The 13,966-nt window shown below is 37.0% G+C and overlaps 1 protein-coding gene across 21 annotated transcripts in view; it reads right to left on the bottom strand.

Annotated features, from left to right (window-relative positions):
- Positions 1–3,990: 3,990 nt before the first annotated feature.
- LOC105154201 (SLIT-ROBO Rho GTPase-activating protein 1) overlaps positions 3,991–13,966 on the bottom strand; it is a 69,624-nt gene continuing 59,648 nt past the window's right edge. For all 21 annotated transcript variants that reach the window (XM_011069560.2, XM_087408011.1, XM_087408013.1 and 18 more), the window contains 3 exons: positions 13,723–13,903; positions 13,036–13,318; positions 3,991–9,013 (listed from right to left, as the gene is read on the bottom strand). In XM_011069560.2, coding sequence (XP_011067862.2) covers positions 7,649–9,013; positions 13,036–13,318; positions 13,723–13,903 — 1,829 coding nt within the window. In that variant the 3' untranslated portion in view covers positions 3,991–7,648. The remainder of the gene's footprint in view (positions 9,014–13,035; positions 13,319–13,722; positions 13,904–13,966) is intronic.

Below are 13,966 nucleotides of genomic sequence, written 5' to 3'. Positions count from 1 at the left end.
TTTATATTCATTGTGCAGAAAGTCAATTTGGCGAAAATTATTACTATTGTATCGGCGTCTACCCATTTTCGATCACGCCCAATTACGAACGAAAGCTTATCGCTTCTCGCTTAATTCTTATGTTATTCCGTTTTTTTGTCTTGCATGCGCTCGTCCAATTGTTTTGTGTCACAAAGAGATTGTGCGCGCGCGCGCGCGCGCGCGTGTGTGTGTCGCTTATGCATTTTAGCTGGCTCCCCTACTTTATATATATATATATATATATATATATATAGAGTAGGGGAGCCAGCTAAAAATGCAATACACTAAACATGGCGGCTTCCAAGCGAGTCCGCTCCAGTCTTCCTTGATTCTCTCTAATCATCTCGTATTCTGTTTCTTTCTCTTCGCTTATGCATTTTTAGCTGGCTTCCCTACTCGATATATGTATATATATATATATATATATAGAAAGAGAGAGAGAGAGAGAGAAAAAGAGAGTTCAAATCGCAAAACGCACATATAACCTAAAAATAGAGTACGTTATTCTTTGGCATGCTCTGACAGTAACAGGAAAACGTAAATTGTTATTAAAACTGTTCCATTCTTCATGTAAAATTAATATAACCTATCATGCAAATTGCGAGAACGGTGTCATGGAATGAAAGTGACATCTCGATCGAACTAATTCAGATGATCACTTTTGACCACGCTTTTTGATGGCCTCGTCCATGTAAGTTCGGTCTCCTATTCTCTATACTCATGAGAAGAATGTACTCCATTGATTCCGTTAGCAGAATGAGCTCTGTCTTCCGTTAATGGAGACTACTGTGTCAGCTGTGTTGCACAGCCTGTGTAATCAGCTGCAGTCACAATATGGCTGCTTCACTTAGGAAGGGATACCCAATTAAAATACATATCAGACTGCCAATCAGAGGATCGATTCTGTGTCTTGAAATGAGGTGAAAATGATAAAAGTGAGCGAATTTACTAGAATACTGATTATTTCATTGGTCAACACTTAGTAAATTTGCTCGCTTTTGTAATTTTCATCTTGTTTGATACAGAATCGACGCCCGGGAACTCGGACATCAATATCGGATTTCTTTATATAGGACTCTAGAGATCAAAGAGTGATAGGAGGGAATATATTAATAATGGAAGTAGCTAAATCCACAGATAAATGTACATCATGGCAGCCATCTTAAGCGTCCACTTTTTATGCTAATTTATTGGGTCATCTAAAAAGTATCCGCGGTTTTTAGATGATCCAATATATAGTCACTTTCGTCCGCTTACTTAGAATCAAACATTCCCTTCTGTTTCTCTTTACTCTTTGCTAGAGATAGCCTCAGTATCTTTGTTTAATCGCATATACGCTGTTGATTTTCACTGTTGAATGGAGAGATTTCAGTTGCTACTAGCAGTCCATGTTATATAAGGTATGATCAATACGATGTTGCAAACGCTTTGAAGGGTTTTTTAATTGGTCAATTTATAAAATTCTTCTAATTGGTCCAAATCAAACGTTTCAAAGCATTTGTAGTGAGACTTTGATCACAGCCATAGTCAAAGTCTCTATCATGAGAGTATCGATCATGTCATTTTTTTCTCTAGATCATGTAACTTTTTCTGTTTTTCTATTGAAAAATCATCGTACACTACCGCCAATACATCTGTTTTCGGTTTGGATACTACATGGTCACATACATTTTCTGACCCTGTCGATAAAATCATAACTACCGCACGAGCTAATACTACTAGCTAATACTACTGTTTTTTGTTCCTATACTAGACTGTTCTAGAACTCTCTTTCTCGCTTTAAACAAATATCAAACTGTAGCGGATTGCTATATATAATGAATTAAGGTATTGGAGGAAACTCAGATTTGTAAAATAACAAAATAATAAAAATGTTCGTTTATTCAATAGTACATACAATTTTCTATCACGACAGTGTAACTCGACTTGACTCGTGTATTACCATTAAGAGAGCAAAAAAAGAATAGGTATCTAGATGGATAATTCAGCATGGTGTTTTGTGTGAGCGCGCCATCTAGTCACGGAGTGTGTGAGTCTAAGCGAGTATGAAAGCATGGTTGAAGTGTAACTGAAAGAGTGAGTGAGTGAGTGAGTGTGTGTGTGCGTTAAGTGGAACGTGCTTCACAAAACATATATCTATCTCACTTTAAGTTCCAAAAGTGTATACTAGTTCAGCCACAGAAAACAGACCTTATATGGTATAAGACAGTCGGCCCTGAAATTTTCGTGATTTCGTGATCAATGAGGGGTAATTGAAGTCAATATCGACAATTGACATAAAATTACGATTATTAACATGAATGTCTGGATAATACACAATTATTAAATTCATAATTTTTTTATTATATAAATTCTGCATAAATAAGTATATAACTTGTAATATCTTATAATCTTATATACTATTGCAAAATTATTTTTGTTTCTCTATAGTTATCATGTCTATATTGATAATTGAACTCTGACGATAACATTAAAATCATAATTTTAAACAAAAATCGAGCATCATATCAAGTTTTAAACATATACATGTCTACGAAATTAATAAATCATAAAATTAGTATTATATTATTGGTGTCTTTTATTATCAATTATTTAAATTTTAACGATCACGCGAATTTATAATTTCTATAAAATCGGCCGTCTTTAATAACATCTCGTGGATGTTAGTACTTATTATTACATTCTTCTCTGTAATTGCATCCCCAGCAAACAAGAATGGATTAAAATGGATTGAAATTTTTTTTGAATGCGTATTTTAAATAGCGAATTTTTTTGGATTTAATTGGATGCAATTGAATTGAAAAACTGCATTTCCTATTCAAAATTTTGAATTGAATAATATTCACAATGTGTGTTGTGCGCAGAAAAAGTTAATATTATTTTTAGATTGAAAAGCATAGAGATATCCATGCAATTCCTATAAATGAATAAAAATGCATTCAGGATTGAAAAACATTCATTTTAACATTCGTGAATCAATATTTCTGAAAATCTGAATCCATTTCAATCCATTTAAATCTATTCTCGTTTGCTGAGTCAATTTTCCGAATTTTGCAATAAAATTTTTCTTTAAGTAGTAGTGTAGTTTTACTTTAAAAGAAGAATTTAAAGTATAAATTAGATTTTATAGAAGAATATAAATTTATAAAAGAATATAAAGTTATATAATTGAACTGTCCGAAATTCGCGTGCTCAGACATGGCACATTATATTGTACAGTAATAATAAAGATGTTTAAAAAAATAGGAGAGAATAGAATTCATTGAGCTTGAAAACATTTTAACCTTTCTTATTTAGAAATTATTATAGTCTCATTTTGGTATTTATAGAATTTTCGTCTTGAAATGATCTCAGAAATTTGCTATTGACTGGTACCATGCGAAGTCTGAAACATCCTACATATTTTTAAGACTATGTAGATGTTAAAGAAATAATTAAAAAATTTTTTTCTATACGATAAAGGAGTTAATTGATCAGCGTGACATTAAATCGTTAAAAAAAAATTAATATGTTGCTTTCATAGATTCATCGATCGTTTTGTGTCAGTTGCATTTGATCTCTTCGGAGCGATTATCTCTGTTAATTTTGCGGTATTTTGATAAAAGTGAGATTATTTGTAAACTAAAGCGACTTTGCCTGCTGAAAGATTACGAAGAGCGTAAAATCAAAGATGCTTAGTTTTCTTTTATATGGGGATTTTCTTAAATATTTTAATCAATTAAATATAATACACACTAAACAAAAAATTACCATATTAAAAAAAAAAATATATATATATATATACACACACACTTTATATTTCAATAATATAAAAAATAAAATAAGAATAAAATATTTTTAATCCGGAACGAAAATCGAAAGTTTGTTGAAAATCATGATTACCTGAAAGCGTCAAAGCGCAAATCGGGATGGATGCAGAGGAATTTGCCAATGTAGTCGGACGAATAAACCTCGTTTGCTGGTATAATATATAGTATAGCCTGTAAGTTTCGTTTATTATGATATCCATATGTGTCATTAGCCTTAATGGGAGAAACGATCGATTAAGATATTATACGCTCCTCTTAGATCATCCACTGATAAAAGATGGCTACACTAAATTATACATAAGTATGTTGTATATTAAATTACGTTTACAGATTCGTTAAAAATCGTTATCGTGCGGCGTGTAATCGGCGCCGTATAAAAAAAAGAAATGGAGAGATTACAAAAATACGCAATCCGTATCGCGTGGATATAAGACAATAAAAACAAAAGAAAAAGAGAGAACGATGGAGCAGCATTTAAAAATCGGAAAGACCGTATGAGGATTGATAATCCTACAAATTATTGTACGAGTCAACGTGGACGAGGGGCGTCGTATTCTCTTTTCGCTTTGGTATTTCATAGGTGCAGTGGGTATAGCGCCTGCAATGTTAAACGATTCTCACGTCTCAGCCAGTGCTATCGCGTGCTCGGACTTTCTTTCCGAATCATTCAATATATGATAAAATCCTCGACGTGCCGACATTAATTCCAACAACGACAGATTTACTTTGTATCAACATCTTTTTTTTCATAGTCGCGAATGTTTCAGATGCGCATTATTAAAAATAGAATATTTCTCGCGAATTATAAGTTACAAATTATTTTGTTATTCGCTTTTTGAGCGAATTGCGCGTTTCCCGAAACCATTGCTTTGGATTATAAAAATTATTGAGGCACTATCGGAGAAAAGTCCGTTAATCCTTCAAAGCTGACGTGAATCTAATTGAATCCATTCTATTGGATAATAAAGATTCTGATACATAAAAATAATTCAACTTTCTTTTGTGGAATAATAATATTGAAGTACATTATTATTTGAATTTACTATCGATTCTTAATTTTTGTATCTATTATTGTAGCAATTACATTATTTTACACAAAACGATTAAATTTTCTTCATGTTATCTGTAAAAATTTGGATTGTTCTTATTAAAATAAACTTAATAAATTAATAGTCACTTTATTTTATACGAATTATGTCATATTTTGGTTCTTTGAAATTAATTAGTGTCTTTTAATTAACATATATTAAATGGATCTCATAGATCCAATGTTATAGTAACTGTTAGGCTTAGTTTCCTTGGAGATTTTGACACATCAATTCTGAAAGGTTAATGTCCATTTCTACCAATGTAAATTTACTTTAATCTCGGTTTAATTTATCAATTGGAATTAGAAAAGAATAAAAAGTAAGTTAAGCTGAAACTAAAGACCCGTTTTTTGTGGCTGAACTAGTGTACACTTTTGGAACTTAAAGTGAGATAAATATATATTTAATATTTGGCGAAAGCGAGAGTTCTAGTACAGTCTAGTGTAGGAATAAAAAAAATAGACCTTAAAAAACTTAATTTACATTGATGAAAATTGTCAACTCAAAGTATATTGACGGAATTAAAGGCGAGAATTATTCGGCAACGTCCTCCACAAACGTATAGGGTTACAATTGTAAGTGCCAAGATATCGATCCATGATAAGGATAGCGATAATGCTGGCGACGCCAGAACCACTTAACGCGTGCTAAACATTTAGTCGATATACACATAAAGTGAGGAAGCGTCGCGCGTGTTTAAACACGCGACTTTTGAATTCGCGCGAATCCTGCCGAGCGAACGGATTTCTTTCGCGAATACGCGATTACACGGTATACATTTCTCTGCGTGTGACGTCGTGTACGTGTATACGTATAATCATTGAATCATGAATATAAGTTTCTCCTTTCTCTTCTTCTTTCCATCGATCGATTACAGTGGGGGGGGGGGGGGGGAGGATGACGATGTGGGAATAACATCGAGGTAAGTTGAGGAGAGTGTGTTCCTTTTATAATTTTCTTTTCCTTCTTTCCTCTCGTCTCGTTGGTACCGGAAGTGTAATAAACGACAATAAACGACAGCTCGACGACGTTGCGTCAATCGATAAATTTTCGCGTTATCGTCGTCGTCGTCGTCGTTGTCGCCGTAAATCACCTAGATCCTTCCTCCTTCTTCTCTCTCTGTTGTCTTTATCTCGAATATATCGAACATCGCTGTTTGGATTAGTTAGTACCTATAATTAAGATCGGCACGCGGTATACATAGTAGTATAATATATCCTATTACAATAAATCTATCGATAAAGTCGCGGGAACCCTTTCTTCTTTCACTCTCACTCTCACTCCCCGCTCTACGACGCGAGAAAAAATAGACCTGGACCCATGACCAGGAAGATGTCTTGGGAAGATGAGAAGATTAACGAGCAGCACGCACGTTCTTCCTTATATTTTATCCGAGAAATGTCCTGAAAATATCCCTGGGACATTCTGGAAACGATCTCAGAACGTCCTCTGGATATTGCGATAAAACATCCCTTGGAAATCTGTGCTGTATAGGTCTTTACTTCTTCTCTTTCTTTCTTTCTTCTCTCTTTTCATACTTTTCACTCGTTCACACATAAAGGAACCATTGAACGCGCTAGCCGCGGCTCGCAACAGTGCTCGTCAAGTGTATATGACAATAGCAGGAAAATTCATCATTGGCGTACACATTGGGCACAACGCGCTAAAAAATAAATTATACCATCGTCCAACTTTACAAACTCACGTTCTTCGATGCTAAACATCTTTCTTGCTCCTTTTCTTTCACACTCTCACATTTATCTCACATTTCTCTCTCTCTCTCTCTCTTTCTCTCTCTTTCTCATTTTATTTTTTTTCTCTTATTCTTATCTTCGCTCGATGACTAGAAACATCGCTTCGCGCGGATCACTTGGTAAAAAAATTAGCGAAAATGGAAAACATCTGTAGAAAAAATAAACTCGCCTCCGCGAGGATAGCACCGTGGTCTTGGCTCCAACACGCGCCAGATCCAGCGCAGTCGCGCGATCATCAATTCAGCTTCTGCGTCGCTATCCCGCGGCGACATTCCTTTCTTCTCGGGCACAATTAATACGATACAAGTCCTCGCGACTGGGCGGAGTAACTGGTCGATGGGTGGTCGCGTTTTTGTATATCGTTTTAAATTTACAACACGCCTCTGAAATCGGTGAGACCTCGGGAACTATCTCGATACACGGTTACGATCGGCTTTTGACATCCCGGTGCAACGACGACTCGGATTTCCGTTTCGTTATCGCGTCTCCTCTAATGATTCACGCGTGCGAGAAGGAAATTGCGGTTATTGTCAAGTAACATCGTCCAAGAGCGATCGCGATTCGAGCGGATCTTACAGACTGGGAGATGTACTTGCCCCAGTAAACACTAACAATAACGTTGCATCAATATTATAATTTTTCATTCAACGTGTGAACGATATAAACGTCATATTACACACGTTGTACGTAATAGTTACACTTCCTGTAGTAAGAAATTACAACATTGATGCTATATTATCGTTAATTGATTTACTAGATGCATCTCCTTAAAACGTACGTGATATCGTTGATCGACTTGGTATCACTTTCGGCGGCGACTTAAAAGAGGCAACCCGGAAGACAGGCCGGACACGTCGCTAGCCTGCGTTCCGGTCCAGAACACCAAGCCGACCAAGCGCGCGTCGATCGCGAATGATTAGCGAGAGTCGAAGCCCTCCCTCGAAGAGCTCCGCTCGGGTCTATTACAATGACAATCTCAATTGGCCTGTTCTGCGCTCTGCGCTTGTTTCTCGATCTTGCGCGCAAGTTCGGGGCTCATGTGCGGATGCGGGAACGGCAACACCGGTTTGCGCAGGATCGTCGGCTTGACCTTAACCTGCGGCTTAAACGACGAGACCACCTGGCTGCCGCCGGTCAGGTGCATGTCGGCGAATTTGGCAACGATCTTAGGGGTGGAGCGTGGTGGTAGTGGTGATCTAAGTAGCATTCCTCCGCCACTACTGCCGCCGCCACCACCATCGACGACGCCGCCACCGCTGCCGCCGCCGCCGCCGCCGCCGCCGCCGCCGTCAACGATCTGATTCGAGCTAGTCGACCGGACGATCTCGTCGTTCTCCGCGTCGACACCCGTTCCGTCGTGCTCCATCGTCTCGATTCGCTTCAACTTGTTATTGCCGGTCGCGGCGATGGCGTTCTCCGAATTCGCAGTCTTTGTGTTTTTCTTCAGGGTGCACTGATTTTGCTTGGCAAAGCGCTCAGCGGCGGTACTCATGTCCGGCGACTCCGGACCGCCGGTCGGCGACGTGGCCGCCTCCGATCGGGTGGGTGGCGTCTGCTGCTGCGGCGCTAGCAGAGATAACGGCATTGTCGTCTCCTCGTCCGAACTGCTCAGACTGCTGGATGACGCAGACTTTTTGCCAACTGGGTCCTGCGCCGACAACGGCAGATCCATCACCAGATCGGGTGTGTGTTTCTGTCGCATCTCGCGGAACTCCTGAGACGTGCGGGAGTAGGACGATGACTTGGGGGTCGACTGCGTCTGTGAGATGGCGCGACGCTGCCAAAGCTCGCGATTTACCGAGAAATTGGTTGTTGTCTGCTGCTGCTGCTGCTGCTGCTGTTGCTGCTGCGATTCCTGGTGCAACTCGTCGTCCTGCGTCACGATAGTCATAGTCGGCGTCGTCGTTGTTGCTGTCGTCGTCGTCGTAGTCGTCGGCATCGCCGCTATTGTGACGATCGTTGCCGAGCTCGGCAGAGAATTTGTATGGGACAGCTGCAACAGCTGCTGATGCTGTTGCGCCATTACGCTCTCACCGATGCTCTGCGACTTCCAATATTGTTGTTTTCGGCTGGCGCCGCGTTTCGTTACGATACCGTCCAGCGACAACATTGCTGTCAGCACATTGCTACCCAAATCCTCACTCGTGACTTCCTCGTTGTTGTTTCCGCCTCGTTGCTGCTGAGCACAGTTCGCGCTACCGCCATCGATGCTGTCAACGTTGTTCTCCAGAGAGATCTGGAGAACGCCGTCCGTGTTGTTCCTATGTTGCTGCTCCGAATGCATCTCGTTTTCCGTAGGGGAAGACGCTCTGACTGGCCTCAACGGAATCACGGTGTCAGCCTGCAAACAGTCACGGGAACAATCGTAGCGAGACTCGAAGCGCGCGCTAAGCGAGGGGCTAAATGAGTATATGTTGCCTGAGCGAAGCCGACAGACGGGTCTTGTTTACTATTGCGGGGAATACGCAGATACAACGTCGTCTTGATCTATCAGCGATCGTGCGCGCTGTAACGAGATACGAATTATTGTCGAATTATTATTGAATCACGTCTCCTTCCTTCTTTTCAGGGAGTCTCGCCACCCATAGATGTATCTTTCAATCACACAGATAAAAGAATTTATATCTGCTTTTTCAATACTGAAATGTCATCATAATTTCAAAATATATATATATGTTAATGACCAAAATTTTGTCCATCTTTTAAAATGGATCAGCGAGACAGGCGATGGGGTCTTATTCTTTATTCATTTTTAAATAACTTTTGCCTAGACTAAAATTTAAATTACAATTTAAATTACAATTGCTGACATATTTAATATTAAAAATAAAGAGAAGTAACAAATAACAATTATTAAAATTCACAATTATTAAAATTTTCTAAAAATGTTAATGACGAATTTGTAAGAATTTCTAGAAAGGCCATCCAATGGTAGTGGGACACCCTGCAGATAATTTTCTATGTAACAACGTATATATAGATAAAAATTGGGGCGAGTGAAATAATTCGTGTATAGTTTACAACTGCACGACAACGTGAAATATATATGTAAATACCGAATGAGAGGGGTGCTGATTGTGTAATTAAACAAAGTACATTAATAAAATAAAATAGTTTCAAGAAATTTCCATCTAGTAATTCAAATATTAAGGGTGGACTTTACATAATATGATTAAGTTGCAAGATGAAATTTGTCAATTTATTTTAGAGACAAGAATAAAACGACATAATTCTCTGTTATTTATTATTATGTTTCAGATATAGAAAAAATTAAGTTGTACAATAACAAAACTTATTAAAAATATAAAAATTTGTTTATTAGCAAATTCGATTGGACGCACTAGTGTATAATAGTGCATATTAAAACCATTGTACACTGATTTAATTTATGTAAAAGTAAACGGCAAATATTTCGAATTATAAAGTACAACAGATTTTATTAGATTTTATTTAACAACACAATAAAATGTATCGAAGATTTCATGGTATAATTCATTTTTATATTTATATTAAAACACACATTTTTACGTCAATTTGTGTACGACGGCTTTAATGTATACCAGTGCGCATCGAGTACATTCTATCGAATTCACTAATCGCTGTATGTGTGTTAATTCAAAACGAGCCCGAAAATTTAGAGTGCACATCGTTTTGCCAAAATAATTTCTAAGGAAGCAATTTATTATTTTCTGATCTAGTTTTCCTCAAGACACTTTGTTTTATAAATTGAACCTAAAATAAATCATTAGGAAAATTTACAAAATGATAACAATATAAATATAAAACATTTTCGCATAAAAATTAATATTATTTATATCACCATTTTGTAACATTTTTCCATTATCTATTTTAAATTCAATTTATAACAAAATGTCCTCAGAAAAATTAAAAAATAACAAATTGCTTTTTTAAAGTCCAGAAATAGTGACTAAATTCATCATGAACACACTGTTCTGTTTCCAGGTAAAACTGCCAAATTTAAAATATGAATTTAAAGCCTATTCTACAATGTGCTTTTTGTTTCTTACTTTTTACCTCTCGCTTTTTTCCCTTTTGCAAACGTTTTATCAATTGCATTGCTTGCTACGTGTTTCCTGTTTCTTCCGAAGTTCGTTAACTTTTATCTTGGGCGATATAAAACAAAAAAAAAACCGATAAGAAGCAAAAAACAAGATGTAAAAAATAGCAAAAAACAGAAAATAAAAAGCACATTGTAGAATAGGCTTAAGATCTCAAAACAAAATTTCTCAAAACAAAATTTTCTTCTGGAAGTTTGCTTTAAGAGACTTCTTAAGTTACAAAATTATAGGAATGAATATGTAATTTAGATTTTTTTTTCTTTTACTGCTTTACAATAATCAAAATACAATTATTGAATGTTTTATTCAAAATGATGACCTCTAATCCTGAGATAAATATTGCACCTACCTGATAGAACGAGATGCTGACTGACAATGTACGTTTGTAATTTCTTCGCACGCTTGCATTATCTGCTTTAATGATTAAAAACCGAATTAATGGGTATTTCATTCACTTTTTGCTTCAGAGAAAATAAAATCACAAGAGATATTTATGAACAAATTTCCAAAGAAAATTTTGTTTGTTTTAAAATTCCTATTGTAAGTTTGGCGGTTTAACCCGAGACACCCTGCACAACAATAAATAATAGCTCAAACTTTGTCCTTTCTTTTCCTTGAAAGAAATTCACAAATTTTTTTTCCAATTTATAATCATACAAACTTCCTGTCCCTCTTTAATCATTCTTTGAAAGCATTCTCGACACACACGATCGATTTGGAATAGCGTCTGTAAAATTGATAAATTTCGGGATATTGTTGCTAATCAGTTACATGCAAATCGACGGACAAATATAAAAGAATAAAGTGCACGCACGCACGCACGCAGGACAATACCACTTGAGGAGGACAAGATTAAAAACTGCTCGTAAAACTGACAATAAGATACACATAAGCGGGTACGCATACCGTCGTAATAAACGATGAAATAGCTTACCTCTCTTTCTTTCTCTTTATTTCCCGGATGAATTAATAGTGGCTACATAAAACTATTGCAATGGATAAGATTACTCTCTTTACTCACCTCGAAAGCCGAAAGGATATCCGCTGGAAACAAGCAGGTCCCCCCATGCGAGCGACATTTTTTTTATCTCATCTACAAATCAATGAGGGAAAATTCGCTCTACGAAGAAACTTTTAGGAAACTCTCACAAAACTCGACAAAGAAAAAAATATTTTTGAAAGAAAGAAAACGAAGCTTGAACACATTCTACTGTTTTAATCACGCGAGCTTAACGACACAACACGACAATAAAAAAAAAACTAGTCACACAACTAACAACACTGGCGATCAGTTTTATCGAACAGTTTTTAGTCCACGTTTCATTCTGCGTATATGTGTGTGGCGCGTGAAAACAGCACGGCTTTTCTCGCCAACTAAAGGACCAAGAGACTAAACGTATATCTGGAAACACATCAACCATCCCAATCGTTAAAACAATCGTTAACAAAAAAGGAAAAAAAAATATAAGGAAGAAAAATCAAAACATACATACGTACATAATAAAAAAACGGTGCAATGAAGGACAAGACAACAGGTGGCGAACAAGACAAGAACAACCACAAGGCGAGGACATGCAGCACAAAGTAAACGTGTGTATTTATATTTTATTTACAGATGTATCGTACAAATTCGTATAAAAATCCTACAAGTGCTCGTGTGCTATACCAAACTGTGAAGTTAACTTAAAAAATAAAACGTCTCTATAAGAGCAAAGTGCTCTCCTACGTCTCGTTGTTTTCCCCAATTCTGCGTCACTGCGTTGTCGGTTCTGCCCGCGAAACTCTTTCGAATACTTATATTATATCTCAAAATCACGGCAACGATCGCATACATTTCAAACGACAACTTGTTGAATTAACCCTCGAATTTATTCAGCCACAAAACTTTCTTTTCGAGAACTTTTTCATGGAGAACGAAAAGTAACATTTAACCATGAGAATAAATCCACGCGGATTATACAACGAAACGATACGAGGATCTGATATCATACAAGTGCAGTGCAAGGCAAGAGTGTTGTCAATCTGTGTTGTGCAAACGGCGATTTCGTTTGCTTGAGAATATAATAGATGAAAAAAAAAAGATATTTTATAGCTCTCGAACAGTCATGCACCGTAAAGTGCACGTCGTAAAGAGTACAAAGAGACGATAAAACCCTGTCGCGTCGGTGCGTCGGTATACTATTAACAGTGCGACAAATACACGCCAAAAAGCGAATACAAGAAGGAGAGAGAATCGGGCACATAGATTGAATCAGATCAACTACTAAACAGTAGTTTCTAATACCTCTCGACTGATGATCGGCTGTGCCGATGACGAGATGCAGGGCACATTCGTCACCACGGACGCAATAATACCGCTGGCGTTACTATTGTCCGTTATTATGTTCGTCGTGGCGGATGATGACATGTCGGACGCTGCACCAGATGACCAGGTGCTCGGATTCGCCGACGGGCCCATCAACGGCGAATTATTGCTCGACAATACGCTGTCCGCTGAACTGGACGCTCTTCTACGCATAGATTCCTCGCTGGATGATTTTAAAAGTTCCTTCTCACGCTCCTCATCCCTGAGAAAAATACAGAAATGAAATGAGATTAAAATTGATTAAATAAATTCGAATTTAAAGCATAAATTAAATAGTAAATTTACTTAAATAATAATTTAATTTAAATTGCGATCTTGACAAAGACTTCACATATATTTTATAAGAAATTGTTTCCCGATTAATAATAAGTCATATGATTTGTTGAAACTTGCAGAGAACTGTGAACACGATAAGTTTTGCTTCTGTATAGTTTCCCCAAGCCCATTGAAATTTTTCGATGAGACTGACGTTCCGTGAACTATAAAATTCCAAAGTTTGAATAAATTCTACCGGGAAAGAATTTTCCATAAGAGGGGTGCGTAGTCTTTTCTTATTAAGCATTAAGCATTAAAATAAAATTCATAATAATTAATATAATTACTAACTTTATCTTGAGCATAATATATTTGTCTGGAATCAATCCCTCTCTGCCAGCTAGAGCGCCTCGCCACCAATCATTGCTGACTTGCGTGTATAGCGTCAAGGTATCGCCCTTCTTAAAGCTCAGCTCTCTCTCTGATCTTGCATTAAAGTCAAACTGCGCCGTAGCTTCGAGATTCTCTGATTCTAATAGATAGAAAATAAAATATATTACACCTTATACAAAATATTTTTTAATTTAACGATATC

The sequence above is a fragment of the Acromyrmex echinatior genome, chromosome 7 (genome assembly GCF_024713525.1).
Source record: "Acromyrmex echinatior isolate Ae372 chromosome 7, ASM2471352v2, whole genome shotgun sequence".
In the NCBI taxonomy this organism is placed as follows: domain Eukaryota; kingdom Metazoa; phylum Arthropoda; class Insecta; order Hymenoptera; family Formicidae; genus Acromyrmex; species Acromyrmex echinatior.
Note: the sequence above shows the minus strand (reverse complement) of the source record. Positions and strands in the feature narration are given on the sequence as shown.